Here is a 15,419-nt window from a genome sequence, read left to right on the forward strand (position 1 = left end):
ACATAGTTATGCTACTAATTTCTTTTAGTCCATTGAAGGGAAAGATTTGTCCTTATATTGTTTAATCAGTTTGCATACCTATATCTTGTAATCTAAGCAACTACTTTGAAGATAACCATAAGAAATATATTTACCATTGATAATTTCCTATTATCTTGATTTCAGATTCTGTATCACTGTTTCTTCTCTTTAAAAAAGAATTTAGAGGGCCAGAGATATAGCTCAGTAGAATAAGCACTTGCCTGGCAAGCTCAAGGGCCTGTGTTCAATCCCCAGTTACGCCAAAAAAAGAAAAAAGAAAAAAGAATTTAGAAAAATAGAAATATCTTTGATAAAATTGTGCTGATAAGTTGGTTGAATAAAAGGACAAGGTAGTAAGAAAGCTGTTACAATAATAGAATGTAAATATCAGATACAGCATGCAATTTTCTTAAATAAGAATGTCAAAAGTATATCAAGATTTAACTAAGAACATTTATTTATGAAGTATCTAAAATGTGTAGGTAGTTTCCTTATCTTTCACAGTATCTATTGTACCTTTCAGATTTTATTTACTGTCTTAGGCTCCTGCACTAGGGAGCCGATACCATGTTTACACATGCAGGTCTGATTTATTTCACTTATGAGTATGATCTTTAGTTGCATCTATTTACCTATAAAACCTCAAGTTTATCTTTTTTATAGCTGAGTCATACCGTATTGTATAAAAATACCAGTCAATGCTTACATTTAAAATTTTTTTTACCAATTTTGTATGCTTATATCTAATAACCTGAACAACTAACTAACTTGAAGACAACAATATGCAATATAAGAACCGTTGTTGAATTCCTATCAACATGCTTAGTGAAATTCTGTATCATTTCTAATGTTTATTATTTTTTATTCTCCTTAAAAATAAGAGAAAACTGGATTGGAAGCTGTGCTTTGTCGGAGAAAGCATTTTTTTTTTTTTTTGGTGGAACCAGGGATTGAACTCAGGCCCTTGCACTTGCCAGGGAAGCGTTTATTTCACTGAGCCATCTCCTCTGCCTCTGGAGAAAGCATTTGTAAAGATTCTGTCATGAGTAACAAGAAACTAAGATGAGTGGGTTTATCACAAGAATTGTGTGACTGGCTGAGCAGACAACAGATTGTTACTTGTCAGGACTTCTTATGTCTTTCCCCACTGGAACTGAGGAAGGTGACTGGTCTGAGGTGTGGACTGTCCATGAGCTTCTGTGCTTGGTCAGCAGGGCTTGTGCCCCACAGATGAAAACAGTTTATAGCATAAAGACACAAAGGTCTGCTAATCTCTCATCAGGTTTCTTAACCAGAGCTCTCTGTGCTTTGGATGAAGCCCTGCATGGTGGTGTCACTTGTGGATCTCTCACAGAGATTACAGGTCCTCCAGGTTGGGGGAAAATTCAGTTTTGTATAATGACAAGTATGTTGGCTATGTTACCCACCAACATGGGAGGATTAGAAGGAGCTGCTGTGTACATTGACAAAGTCAGCATTCAGGGCTGAATGATTGATAGAAATAGCAAAAGCCCATTTTCCAAGATATTTTAACAGTGAATAAAAAATTACTTTTGACAAGTACCAAAGTTAATGTTTACTGAGAACTTACCTGTGAAGAAGTTCTACAAAGGATTGAATCTTTGGAAGAAGAAATTATTTCAAAAAGAGTTAAAGTTGTGATTATCGACTCCATTGCTTCTGTGATCAGAAAGAAATTTGATAGACAATTTCTAGGCAATATGAAAGAAAGGAACAAATTTTTGACCAAAGGAGCATCATTATTAAAGTACGTGGCTGAGGAATTTTCAATCCTGCTGCAGAGAGAAGGCTGGGAAAGCAGAATGAAAGCTTCGAACATTTGCAATTGAATGGAAGAGTGACTCCTCTTGTTCACAGTACAGAACTGTTTGGGTTGCAAGATGTTTGTTTTCTTACTTTCTGGATAAGGACTGTTTGCCTTTTTCTCTTTAAATGTAATTAAGAGAAGAAAAAGGTAATAAAGTGGTTGAACTGGAATGTTATAATTAATATAGTATTTTCAATGTGTTTAACATCCTCCATGTGATTACAAAGGAAATAAATAATTAGAGAAGAAAGGCTAAAATTCTGTTGAGCTTTAACAATCAGTTGAATATGAAGCAGTTTGAGTGCTTGGGTAAGATAACTCAACTAGTTACAGTTTCTGGGAAGTGGTTTTTTTTTTGCTTTTTTTGTTTGGTTTTTTTTTTTTTTTTTTTTTCCTTGCTTTGGAGTTTTTATTTTCCTGTCTTTCCTTACCTAACACATTTCGCAACTTTCACTTAAAAAACAGCCATCAAAATGTAAACTTCTAGCAAATAAGACACATCCAAATCTTATGATAGGAACCACAGTGAAGCAGAACGGCCGACTTCAGCTGGAGAGGAGGTGAGGGTAGGGACCCCAAGGGTTGATATCAGGATCATACTTCTTTTGTGTTTTAATTTTCCCCCAAGATGAACTGGTGGAATTGGTTGATGACTCTAAATTGCATGCTGAGCCAAACAGGGATTGCTAGGAAGCTTCTTCAGACTATTTGAAAGTGGAAGAATTAGGCAACGTGGGGCCAACACATTCAACTTTGAGTGAAAATTTGTGAAGCAGGAGTACATCTGTACGTGGAAGTCGCATAGTCTTCTGAAAAGACTGGACAGTCTCTACAAAGGACTTGGCTTTGATTCCTGTCAGGAAAGGAAGACTTAGGAAACTAATATTTTGATATATGGGAAAATAAAACTATTATAGCAATAATTACAACTATAAAGTACAATATTTAAAAATAAAGAGAAAACTAATAAAAATTTTAAATGTTAAAATGTGTAGCCACTTACTTACACATTTCCTTTTGACACATTGTAAGAATAAAAGTAATTATGTTAAAAAAAAGAACAGTCTCACCCTAAGGTGTCTTTCAACTTCATACTAGGTCCTCCCAACCTAGTACCAATATTGGAAAAATTGTGTTTCGTAATTATGTTTAACTAAGGGCAGACATCGTGAATCTATGTCAACCCCACATTGATGAAGAAGTGTGATGACACTCTTTTTGAGTAGTGCTAAATATCTGGTTGAGATTCCATTCGATAATAATCATTTCCTGATAAAAAGGAGAAGCCACAATATGGTAGTAACATGATTCTCAAACAATTTTTATGGAAACACTTTTTTCATGTTGGTGCATGCCTATAATCCCAGCACTTCGGAGGCTGAAAATAGGAGGACCACTATGAGTCTGATCTGTGTAGTGAGACCCTGTAAGACCCTATATGAAAATACATTTAAAAACCATATTTTTCCTTCAGGATCCTAGGTCAAGAACAAAGCTTTATGGTTATTTTATATAATGCCTTCAGAGTAGGCAAGGTAAGTCTTTTTTTTTTCTTTTCATTCCTATTTTACATGAGGAATCCCAGATGCAGAGAGGTTAAACAGCTTGCCCAGGTCATACAGCAAACAGCAGATTCAAACCCAGACACACAATTGTCCACAGGTGCAGTTCCTACTCCCTCGCATCACAGACCCTGTTCCACTTCTCTGCTTCCTTACCCCAGGGAGTAGTATGCTTACTCAGGGATTTGAGAGCTATTTTCATGCAGACACTTGTGAAATCACTTCATCCTAACCAAAATAACTGCCCCTGGGTTATCTATGAATCCATGTCCTACAGGCACTGCAAACTCTGTGTTCAGTGCTTACAAGGGAAACTGATTTCAGGAATGTAACTGTTCTCTAAGATGGTAGGGTACACCTATAGTCCCTGCTACTACTCTAGTACTCAGGAGGCTGAGACAGGAGGATCTCATCTCTTCAGTTCAAGGCTAGTCGTGTGGGCAATATAGGGAGACTTTGTTCAAAAACAAAACAAAACACCAAAAATGGAAAGCAAGAAGATCAACTGCTCTTACAATTTAGCCCTGTCTCACAAGTATATGGAAATGGGTCTTCCACAAATTGATTTTGGAGAGACAATCAGCAATGAGCTTTCACAAGTAAAATTAGACTTGGCCAAAGTCTTTCTTCCTTAAATGTCATCAACAATTACTCATCCAACCTACCTAGTGCTCTGCATTTTGATCAACTGTGTGTGGCAAAATCTGCTATTTAATAAAAGAAGACCAAATCAGACAGTAACCAGATGCCTCAAAACACAATGACATTAAATTTTTTTATTGAACAACAACAAAAAATAGATAAAACATGGATGTTAAATTCACTGAGCAAAAGCAGCTCTCCACGTGAAGCTGCTATACTTTGTGCTAAATAACCTTATGAACTTTGAGTATACAGAATACATATAGTATGTAAGTTATCTCAACAGCAAAGGAGAAGGAGTAAATACAATTTTTGAAGATAAAGTTTGGTCAAGTGACAAATTAAGTTGCTCAAAATTTCTAGCCCTTATCCACTTAAATTCAGTATGTGTCTACATACGTGTATTCAGTATGTGCACACAGAATTCCCATTTTAATTGAAGCTGTTTTTAGAAGAAATTTTTGAACTTCACATGTATTTGATCTGACAATCCTTAAAAATAAGATACTTTTATATGTATGCGCATTTAAACACACTTAAACCCCCCCCAACCTTCCTTTAATAAGCAGAGAGGTCATGCTTTTCTAAACTTAATATTTGTGAATTTCAGGTATTTCTCCTGTGTGTCTAAGAAACTTTATATGTTCTCAATGTACCCACACAGTTGGGTGGGTTGACAGATATGTCAAAAATACTTTATGAAAAGAGGGAGGTAGCTCATGCGAGTTGGCAACCTTTATATTGTTTCTTGTTGGAGCAGGCTGCCTCCCTTTGACATCTTACAGTCAAAGATGAAAGGAAAACTTTTACTTTGAAGCTTAGTGAGCACGGTTGTACATTTACTACAATCCACCTTCAAGTTGGCTTATAATATAAGATGACATATATCTTACACCCAGTACACAGCATTAAAAAGTACTGAAGAAACACTTCATAGATAATACTTTTTTCGTATGTTAAACATCAGCTTCTATGGGATACAGTTCCAGGATGATTTGTTACCACTTTAGAAACACTCTAGGCCAAAAAACAGCACAAGTAACATCAATATCTTTTTTCCAATATCTGTATCAATTACTGGAGGCTAATCCTAACACATATACTACTTAAGGGAGAAAAAGAAGAGAGTTCGTGACACATTGCAGAGATAAGACTATATAGCATCTTAGTTGTAGGGATGATCTTAAGGTGCAGAAAGAGGGGACTCTCTAGAAGGTGATGGTGTAGTTTCTTCGGGTGGAAAAACTGTGAGTGTACAAGCTCGAATGCCACCAAGAGACTCTGGGAGATCAAAAACCTTATGCCATTCATCTTTATCTGGATCATATTTCTGCACTATCTCTACCATACAACGATTATTCCAAGAATACCCACCAACCACATAGATTTTATTTTCAAAGACAGCAACCCCAACATCACTCTGCCCTCTTAGCATGGCAGCAATAGGGGTCCACTGGTCAAGGATAGGTGAATAGTATTCACAGCTTAGGACATCATCATAATCACTGGTTCCTCTGAAATGATTGCCACCAATGACGTAGAGCCTTTCTCCCACTGTACACATGCAATGCAGGCCACGCACAGTGGTCATTGGTGCCTTCTGGATCCATTTGTCAGTATCAGGGTCAAAGCACATGAGCTCCTTTTGGAAAGTATCATGAGTAATTCCTCCTAAAGAATGAAAATAATATACATGAGGTAAACATCATAAAAATGAAAAAGTGAGTAAGCCACCCTATTATAATTAACGTCTATATACTGACACATTATAGCTTAGCAAGTGTTCTTACAAAAGTCTGACTCCTGTAAGTATTCTTTAGATTAAAAATAAGAAAAACAATATGCCCATGTTCTTGAGGAATAAAAAATGGCTTTTATTACTGTAATGACTTTCTCAAATGAAGGCTCATGTTACTTAGGAGGCATTACTGAGGGAAAATATACTTTGACCAGTGTTAGTTGCATCTGCAATAAATCCGAACAACAAAACATTTTAGTGGGTACCCTCTCCAGGTGTCCACTTTTCCCCTTGCTACATAAGACTATATCCTCCAGTTATCTCATCAGTATTGTGATTTAACAGTGAGATATTTCATAAAAATGCTTAGAGAAAGCTGAAAGTCTTGTGCAAATAACATATAAGCTTATTATACATTTTGCAGATTTGCAGAGATTTTGCTGGGCACAGTAATGCCATCTGCTATCAGAATATACATTTTAAAAAACCTGAAGAAATTGATATGTGCAGCAGTTTGTTGATGGTCTATTAAAATATATTCACAGATACCTGATAAATTAGTCTGTACAATGAAAAGATCAAGCTATGTCTTTTGCAGGCAAGGGAAAAAACTAAGCTCATCTTTCACCATCTTATCCAAAGGTCTCTCATTAAGTGACCAGATGGCAATCACTATTTTCTTCTCCTTCACAAAGTAGTTTTCATTGATTTGAAAATCAGCTTGGAGGCTGGCATGACAACTCTGTGGACTAAAGCACCTGTTTATGCAGAGCACAGTGACTGGGCCTGCCCCACCCCAGAGGCACCCTGAGATGGCGATCGAGACTGGGCATGGTGGCACATGCACCTGTAATCCCAGCACTTGGGAGGCTGACAACAGGAGGGCCACTACAAGTCTGATCTGCATAGTGAGACCCTGTACAACTGTAGACTCTGTACTACAACACATTAAAAAATAAGCTTGATTCCTTTCCTACCTTGATTGGGAATTAATTTCTTCGATATATATCCACAATGCCAAAGTACCACTAAAACAACCAGGCATGCCATTTTCCCCCCAGAGGATTTGTAGCTCCCACCACAATCACACAGTATATCCACCCATAAAATAGGTAGACAGTGTAAATCATTAACTAGTGGAGCATATTTTCAGGATGGTTCTGTCAATATGACATCCTATAGTTGTTTATGAACTTAACATCAGAAACCTGCCAATCACTCGCTACAGGCCTCTCACTGATCCTTCTTGATTACAGATTTCTTAAAGCAGTGTTCAGAGAGTCAGTTCACAGACATTCCCTTAACACCCTTAATCATTAATAATGTAACTCCTAGTCTGGCACTGGCAGACATTTAGACAGGAGAAAAACCATCATAGGTAGATTGTACCAGAGTCAAACAATAAGAACCTGACCAACAGAATAACTATCAATTACAGAAGTGATCAATATATTAAGACAAATTTCTTAATTCTACATAAGGGTGATGTGAACACCAACAGTTTGCGAATGAAAGTTGCTATTGTTATACTGAATAAACTGTAGCCATTCTGAAATTTTGAACAGAAAAAATATCTCTGCATGTACCTAAAATGCCATATTAACATAGAATTATTCACTAGGTGACACCATAGTAAAACATCATTATAAAGTGAAGGAAAAAATACTATTTGGCAGGTTACACAAAGGGAAAATGAACAGTAGGCATTATTATACATATTTATGCACAGTGTATGATATTTATTATATAAGGATACATTTCCTCAGATAGTGTAGCTAAATTTTAGGTAAATTAAAACAATTTTTGTTACACATGAATGGCGTTTTTTAGGATACTGGGTACAGTACTAGAAAGCAAATTGGAGAATCTTGATGCTTTCCAATTTCTTCTAAGTTATACATCTACAGTAGAATTGATTTGTTGCTAACCTTACAATTTACAGAGTGCCCAAAACATTTATATTACAATGTACATACAAAAATAGTTTGCATACGAAGGACCATTTTGTAGTGTAATATCAATATAAATTTTACTGTTATTATCCATTTTTCTTAGGAGCATAAGAACTATTGTTTATGTCCACATGATAATTGCTCACCGGAAATATACATCACTCCTCCATACACAGTTCCAGCATGTCCATAGTGTGGCTCGCTCATTTTAGCAACGTAGGTCCATTCATTTGTTCTTGGATTGTAGCATTCTACTGTAGCTGTTTTGTAAAGAAAAAGAAAAAAGTATTTTTAATCTCAACTTTAGCAGTTAATTTTTTTCTCTTTTAGGTGGAACAATAATAATATTCAAATCTCTGAAACATATATATTATAGGTTTTATACACACTGGGGAGCTCTTATAGTAATTACTGAGACTACATTAACATGAACTATTGATACATATTATGTGAGACTACATAATATAAGAATCTAACTAATTTTTAAAAGTTTTTATGATTACATGCTTGTTTACATTCCTTGAGTGGAATTGGTACATATGCATAGTCCAGAAATTGCTAAGGCTTTTTTATTTGGGGGACATCTGGTTATATGTTTACAAAATTCTTTGCTTTAAAAGAAGATAGAAAATAGATTTAAAAAAATACTGAAAGAAAAGAAAAATACACCTCAATTCTGGGTCCCTGTGTTGACATATTATACAGGAACAAACATATATGACACAATTATTTTGATACTGGGGATTGAACACAGGGCCTTTACAGTGAGATACAGCCCCAGCCCTTTAAAAAAAGTATCATGTTTTGAGACAGGGTCTCACTAAGTTGCCTAAAATGGCCTCAAACTTGTAATGCTTCTACCTCTCAGTCTCCAAGAGTGCTCAGATTACAGGACTGTACATGCCATAGATGAGGGAAAATTTTAAGTTGAGAATGAAAATATATATGCTGCCTGGTTTATGTTCTAATTGTTAAGGCCTACTGCTTTATTTCATATCCATACTACAAAACAGATACTGACAATAATGTCTCTACACATACACTTTAAAGACAAAAGCTTCTACTTACTCATCCCCATTGTAGCAAGAACTAGTGTTCTTAATCTGAAGATCACTAGATGACTGATGTCATACTAAGAACTAAAGATTTTTACTAAGGAGATTTCTGAATACTAAATTTATCACCTTTATTATAAATTATTTTAGAGAAGTGACCTTAACTTACTTAAATCTCTTATAAGCAACCTGTTACAACCTCAAAATTAGAACAGTGGCAGTCAAAACAGAAAATTTATTTTAAAAATATAAAAAGAAATAGATGGAGCCAGGGAGATGGCTTGGGGCTGGGGAGATGGCTCAGTAGAATAAGTGCTTCCCTGGCAAGCACAAGGGCCTGAGTTCAATCCCTGGTTCTGCCAAAAAAAAAGTGAAGAAAAAAGAAAGAAGAAAGAAATAGGGCTGCAACAATGACTCTGGTCAAAAACAAAATTTAGATTTTATATTTATTTATTTATTTATTTATTTATTTATTTATTTATTTTTGGCAGAAACAGGGATTGAATTTAGGCCCTTACGCTTACCAGGCAAGCACTTATTCTATTGAGCTCTCTCCCCAGCCACAAAATTTAGATTGATTTGAAATGCTCACATTATTTTTTTACAGACATTGTTAATTTATCTTGCCTTCCTTGACCTTGTTTTAACAACTAAACCACAATAGTGCTCATCCCTGAGCACCTCTTCACTAGACTCAAAATAAAATTCAATTGAACAGGTTCCCTTGAAGCTTTGCTCCGCCACATGATATAGTTCTTGGGAGCAACATGTAAAACAGAACTCTGCCAAGTGGAGCTATTTAATCCAGCCATTGGAATAAGGCATAGTTAGTAACAGCCAAATGCAGTCCTAACTGATGTGTGAACCTTTGTTTGAGACTTTCTGCTTAACCACAAGCCAGAAGGAGGAGGGAAGGAAGATGAGTTTTCTGCTCTATCTTCTAGTTTCATTTCTCTATCAAATTCACTAACGCAAATCTTTTTATGACGTTCACTCAGACCTGTATGCTGTCATGTCTTGTATTCTTGTACTGATTTCCTTTTCCATTTACTTTAGATTTAAATTTTCAGTGTTACTTCAAAGGCTTCTACGGGTCTCATTTCTACCTGCTCTCTTGCTGGCTTTTTTTTTTTTTTTTTTTTTTTTTTTTTTTTTTTTTTTCTGCATCAGGTCTGGATCCTTAGTAAATCAATTTCTTCTAAACTTTTCTGTCAAATAGAAGCTTCCTAGGATCCTGCAAAATCTTATCTCAAAATAAGGACTATTTCTACAATTAACAATTAATTAAACTGTTATATGTCCAAATATCATATTGACTATTTCAAGGCACTGGATGTCATTTTAAGTTTTATTTTATTTTTAAGTGGTACATCACAATTGCATTTATTCATGTGGCTAAATGTAATATTTTGATACATGTGTACATCTTGTAATTATCAGATCAGGGTAATTGGCAAATCTGCCATGTCAAACATTTATTATTTCTTTGTGGTGAGACGTCTTTTTAAATGTTAATTTCTCTTTACCTTTAGAATGAATTCAACCACATGAGAAATTCTGAGGTGCCAGGGAGATAGCTCAGTAGAATAAGTACTACTCTGGCAAGCACAAGGGCCTGAGTTCAATCCCAGGTTCCACAAAAAGAAGAAAAAAAAAGAAAGAAAAAGAAAATCTGACTGAATATACATTATTATCATTCACTCTGTGTACATGTGACAGGTGATCTAGTACATTAATTTACACATGGTATTAACAAATTAATTAATGGAAAGATATTATATAATAAAATAATGTATCCTAACAGAAAAATGCTGTTAAAAGAAGTCCAGAGATCATCTTCTCCATCTATTTGGAACCAAAGAGTTGCGTACTTTACTTAAAACAGAACTCTGCCTAGAATTTTGAAATTCTTTATCATGAAAGTCCTTTTCTATATTTAATTGAAACTATCCTGAAGTTATTACCCTTTTAGAACTGTTCCTCTATCAGCAAGTTCACTGCATCTTTTTCCTAATAAGGGTTATAAGAATCCATCTAGACTTTCTTGTAAAGGATTCTCTAAGGGTAAGACGGGTGTTAAACATAAGTGACACAGTAACCATGTAGTAACAGTTCATCTACCCTAAATTTTTCTTCTTTTAAATAATCTGTCTCCTTCATCTTTTCCTTTTCTCTTTTGTATTGGGTGCTTGAGTCCAGGGAGTCCAGTGCTACAAGCCCAGCCCTTTTTACTTTTACTTTGTTTTGAGACAAGATCTTGCTAAATTGCTCAGGATAGATAGGCTAGATTCAGTTGCTTCAGCCTCCCAGAGTGCTCAGATTACAAGCGTGCACCATCATGCCCAGCCTCGTTCATCTTTTGTAGTCCTTTAGTCTTTATTGGTAACCTTTAGACTTTCTGCATGACAAACTATGATTGTCCTTAATATATTCAATAGTATTTAATTTGAAAATAGAATGCCTCTAGTGAAAAAGATACACATAAATAAGATACACATGCTGCTTCTGCCTTCGGTACTTACAAGACAGTCAGATATAGGTGAGTGATTATAACTTTAATTGTAGGAAGGGACAAGGAATGATACTAGGCAAGGAGTGGAAGCCCCAAATGGGTGGATTCATCTTAATCTATAAGACTTGGGGAAGCTAAGGAGACAACTGAGAAAATCTAGAGTAGGGGTCAGCAAACTTTATCCCATGTCCTAAATCTAGCATTGCGCTTGCCAGGCAGGTTGTTTTTGTTTGGCATACAGGACAACTATATGAATGGTTTTGCATTTTAAGGGTCTGGAAAAAGAGTGAAAGGATTATTTGACAGCATGAAACAATATGAAAATCATCTATCAAATTGCAGGGGTTGTAAGTGAAGATTTATTAGAATGCACCCTCACTACACGTTATGAATTGTCTGCAGGTGCTTCTGAACTAGAACAGCTGAGCTGATTAGCTGTGACATAGACTAAGGCTGAAATTATACTTTCTGACCCTTTAAAGAAGTTTTCTGACCCTTAATATAGAGAATCAATTTCTGTGGTCTAAGTGGTTTATGTATAAACAAGAGAATCTCTCCAGTGTGTGAATTACATTTAGGTTGCTCATATCATCTATGTCTGGGGTTCTTATTTCCTCCTATGTTTCTGCTTGTGTCTGCAATAGATCACAAAGGATGCTGTAGAACTTCCTTGTTTTTTGAGATTTGGCATGAAGAAAATCTAATGATAAAAAAGAAAGAAAGAAAGAAATAGAGGGGCTGGGGAGATGGCTCAGTAGAGTAAATGCTTGCCTGGCAAGCTCAAGGGCCTGAGTTCAATCCCCAGTTCTGGAAAAATAAAAAGAAAGAAAATATAATGATAATAATGACTCCCATAGAGGGAGAATGAGATTAGACTCCTAGGCTACTGGTGAGTGACTAAGAAAATTTCAGATCCATTAAGGGATATGGAAACATTTGATAAATTTTAGTAATTTTATTGTATAAAAATTTAATGTTTTGTTTTAAATTATTTCCTTATTTGCAAACTTGACTAAGTAATAGTTAACTGAAGTGAAACATATACAAGCTGTCATATTCTTCAATAAAGAAAAGCTCAAAGGAAAATCAATTTCTTATATAGTATGATTTTGAAAGATGCCAGAAATAACTAAATCCTGTTTTACCTACGTGACAGCTCCAATAAACATCCTCTAGTTTCCCATTATAACCAGTGTCAGGAAAGCAGCTTTTCTGAGGAATTATATTTCAGCAACAAGATAGGCACGCGTGCGTACACACACACACACACACACACACACACACACACGTGTGCGCACATACACACAGATTTTCTTTTTTGTGGACTAGTAGACTTAGCTTTTCCTTAGATCACTGTATTCTATAAAATGATTTTTTTTCCAGAACAGGGGATTGAACTCAGGCCTTTGAGCTTGCCAGAGAAGCACTTATTCCACTGAGTCATCTCTCCAGCCCCTAAAATGATTTTAAAAGGCCAAATATTAAAATGCTATAAAACATCTCACAAATGTTGCCATTTTGTAATTAAATAAAAGTTAAGCTTATGATGTATATGAAGAAAAAATTATGTTCTGTGATAGTGAATCTATTACATTTTTAAATAACTTTCTCATCAATCCTGTTCACTTGCCACCCACTCCTAGCTACCTCCTTGTCTATTTACATAGGCACATGAATGCCCATCATAATTAGTTCATATGGGAATGTTCATTTATCATAACAAATATCTATGGGTGCAATTCCTTAAAAACAAAGCAAGTAGTGTAGGAAAAAAGTTAAAACTCAGCCTTTAGTTAGCACATTAGGAAGCAAAGTAACATCTGTTTTACAAGCAAAATCTATGATTCTGAAAAATAGATGCAAGAAAAACTAGAAAGGTAAAGTGATACAAATTATTTTTTCATTTACATATATAGAAAGAGATTGTCATTGATCAATATAATTTAGAATAACTCATTGATATTGTTCAATGGGAAGAGAGGTAATCAAGGAAAGGTACATCAAATTTGGATACCTAAACAATATAGAATATGAAAAGATGAGACCATCTACTTCTTTTTGCTACTTTAGTATAATATATGAGAAACTCAATGGGAAAAACTGAGCCTCTTGTTTCTTGTTTTTATATAATGACTCTTTTTGACCTAAAGGCTCTTCTGGAATGATGATACTCGGTTGGAGCCAATCACAGTTTCTAAGCTTTTAATATACCGCAACAAAATATTTCAACCAAAATGTATTTGATGGCCATCCTGATTTTAAGGAAAGTGATCATTTTCTATAAAAGTTTCAATATTTATATATTATAGGAGATAGTTTTAAAAGGGCTTAAATGTCAAAAAGATTAAGACTGCAGTGGGAATTAGAGTTGTACTTTGACACAGAGAATGGGTATCCATTTTATAATCAGATATACATTTGTGGAAAATGCAGTTTATGAAATCAAATAAAAAGTAGACTCATATATAGGAGAAATTTTCTTTTTAAAGTCATTACCCTTAGGTTATGCTCTGGGGATTTTATTTTTCAAGCCTAAATAAAATCACATAGTTGATATATTGTTAAGAACTGTTCACAAAAAGCATGATTCTCTTATTGCTTTTTACTTCTCAAATTAAAAACACGGAAGACTGTTTTCAATCAAAGGTAGAAGGATGGTTTCTGAAGGTCATGATCAAGGAAACCTGTACATATGCCATTTGCCCAGTGAGGTAAACTATTTCTTTTTGGGCACAACCTAGGAGAAACACAAAGAAGGCAAGAGATAAATCAGAGAAAGGAAGCGTCTACCTTCTTGGTTTTACAATAATTCTCCCAGGAGAATACTTTCAAGATTCTTTCAGGATTTTAATTTCAAGAAGAATAAGGCTTCTGATTAATATTAAGAACAATATACTGAAAACTTGGAAGTTGCCTAATAACCGAAGTTATAATACTCAAGAACAAGCACTGACTTTGAAAAAGGCAGCTCTTTTATTTGAAAAAGTAAGTTTCAGAATGATCACTGACTGTCAGGGTTGATGACGTGTAAGCTGTTAAAAATTATGTCATACTTGTCATTTTTCTAACAAATAACAAAATCATCACTTGCACCTTATGTTTATCTTCAGACATCATAAATTTAAAATAGTACAATAATAAGAAAATAATGTGAGAAGATTGACTGATGAGACCTAAAATGAAAACTCTACAGTATATGCCTCAGGTGCTTTTGAAAGGTAGATTAATATACTGGGAAATTTATGTAGTTAGTAATTATGCTATGCAGTTGCTATGGTTTGTGTCTAGGTGTCCCCCCAAAGCCTCATGCAGTTTTGGGGAGGCTTCTAGAGTTTGTGATTGGTTATTGTGGGTGTGGATGCTGCACCTGCCCTGGGGCAGGTAATTTGCAGGGGCCAGGGGTTTGATCCTCGGGCCTGCCATGCCAGCCCCGCCCCCTGGGGCTCCTTGAGACTGCAATTGAGACTGGGCATGGTGGTCCCCACCTGTAATCCCAGCTCTTGGGAGGTTGTAAACAGGTGGATCATTACAAGTCTGATCTAGTGGTGAGACCCTGAACACCCTGTAGACCCTTCCTTAAAAATACAAAATAATAATAATAATAATAATAATAATAATGACAGAAATGTTACATTATAGTGAAGTCCTTCTGATTTTTTCTGGAAAAGTCATACTATTTAAATTTAATCTAAAATAACAAAATTATATATTTAAATATATATAAATTAAGTATTTCTACATTAAAATATACTTGTGACCAACTTTAGATTAGAAAGAAAAAAGTGACCACTAAATGGTTAAGTAGATCAGTTTACAATGAAGAAAACTACCTGGTATTTCAACAAGGGAATGATTTTTGAAACTAAAATTACAGATGAGAACACTCACAATAAGTAAACATTGGATAATATTGAACTTTGAGCATTTAACCTATAAAGAATATTATCTTATTATGTGGCCTCTAACAGATACCAAATTATGAAAATAAAGACAGGGCAGGGTATGTTGCTCAGTGGCATAAGCACCTGCCTGGAAAGTGCAAGGTCCCGAGTTCAATTCCTATTACAAAAAAGGAGAAGGAGGAGGAGGAGGAGGAGGAGGAGCTGGAG

General features: G+C 35.2%; 1 protein-coding gene and 1 pseudogene across 3 annotated transcripts in view; one reads left to right on the plus strand and one right to left on the minus strand.

Moving 5' to 3' along the window:
• The first annotated feature begins 1,063 nt into the window (after positions 1-1,063).
• LOC101587938 lies at positions 1,064-1,871 on the plus strand (annotated as a pseudogene).
• Positions 1,872-4,172: 2,301 nt separating this feature from the next.
• The window catches only part of Klhl13 (kelch like family member 13), a 260,780-nt gene continuing 249,533 nt past the window's right edge, over positions 4,173-15,419 (minus strand). For all 3 annotated transcript variants that reach the window (XM_004645684.2, XM_023706031.1, XM_004645683.2), the window contains 2 exons: positions 7,890-8,003; positions 4,173-5,724 (listed from right to left, as the gene is read on the minus strand). In XM_004645684.2, the coding sequence (XP_004645741.1) occupies positions 5,237-5,724; positions 7,890-8,003 (602 nt within the window). In that variant the 3' untranslated portion in view covers positions 4,173-5,236. The remainder of the gene's footprint in view (positions 5,725-7,889; positions 8,004-15,419) is intronic.

This window comes from Octodon degus, unplaced genomic scaffold (genome assembly GCF_000260255.1).
Source record: "Octodon degus isolate 3935 unplaced genomic scaffold, OctDeg1.0 scaffold00236, whole genome shotgun sequence".
In the NCBI taxonomy this organism is placed as follows: Eukaryota; Metazoa; Chordata; class Mammalia; order Rodentia; family Octodontidae; genus Octodon; species Octodon degus.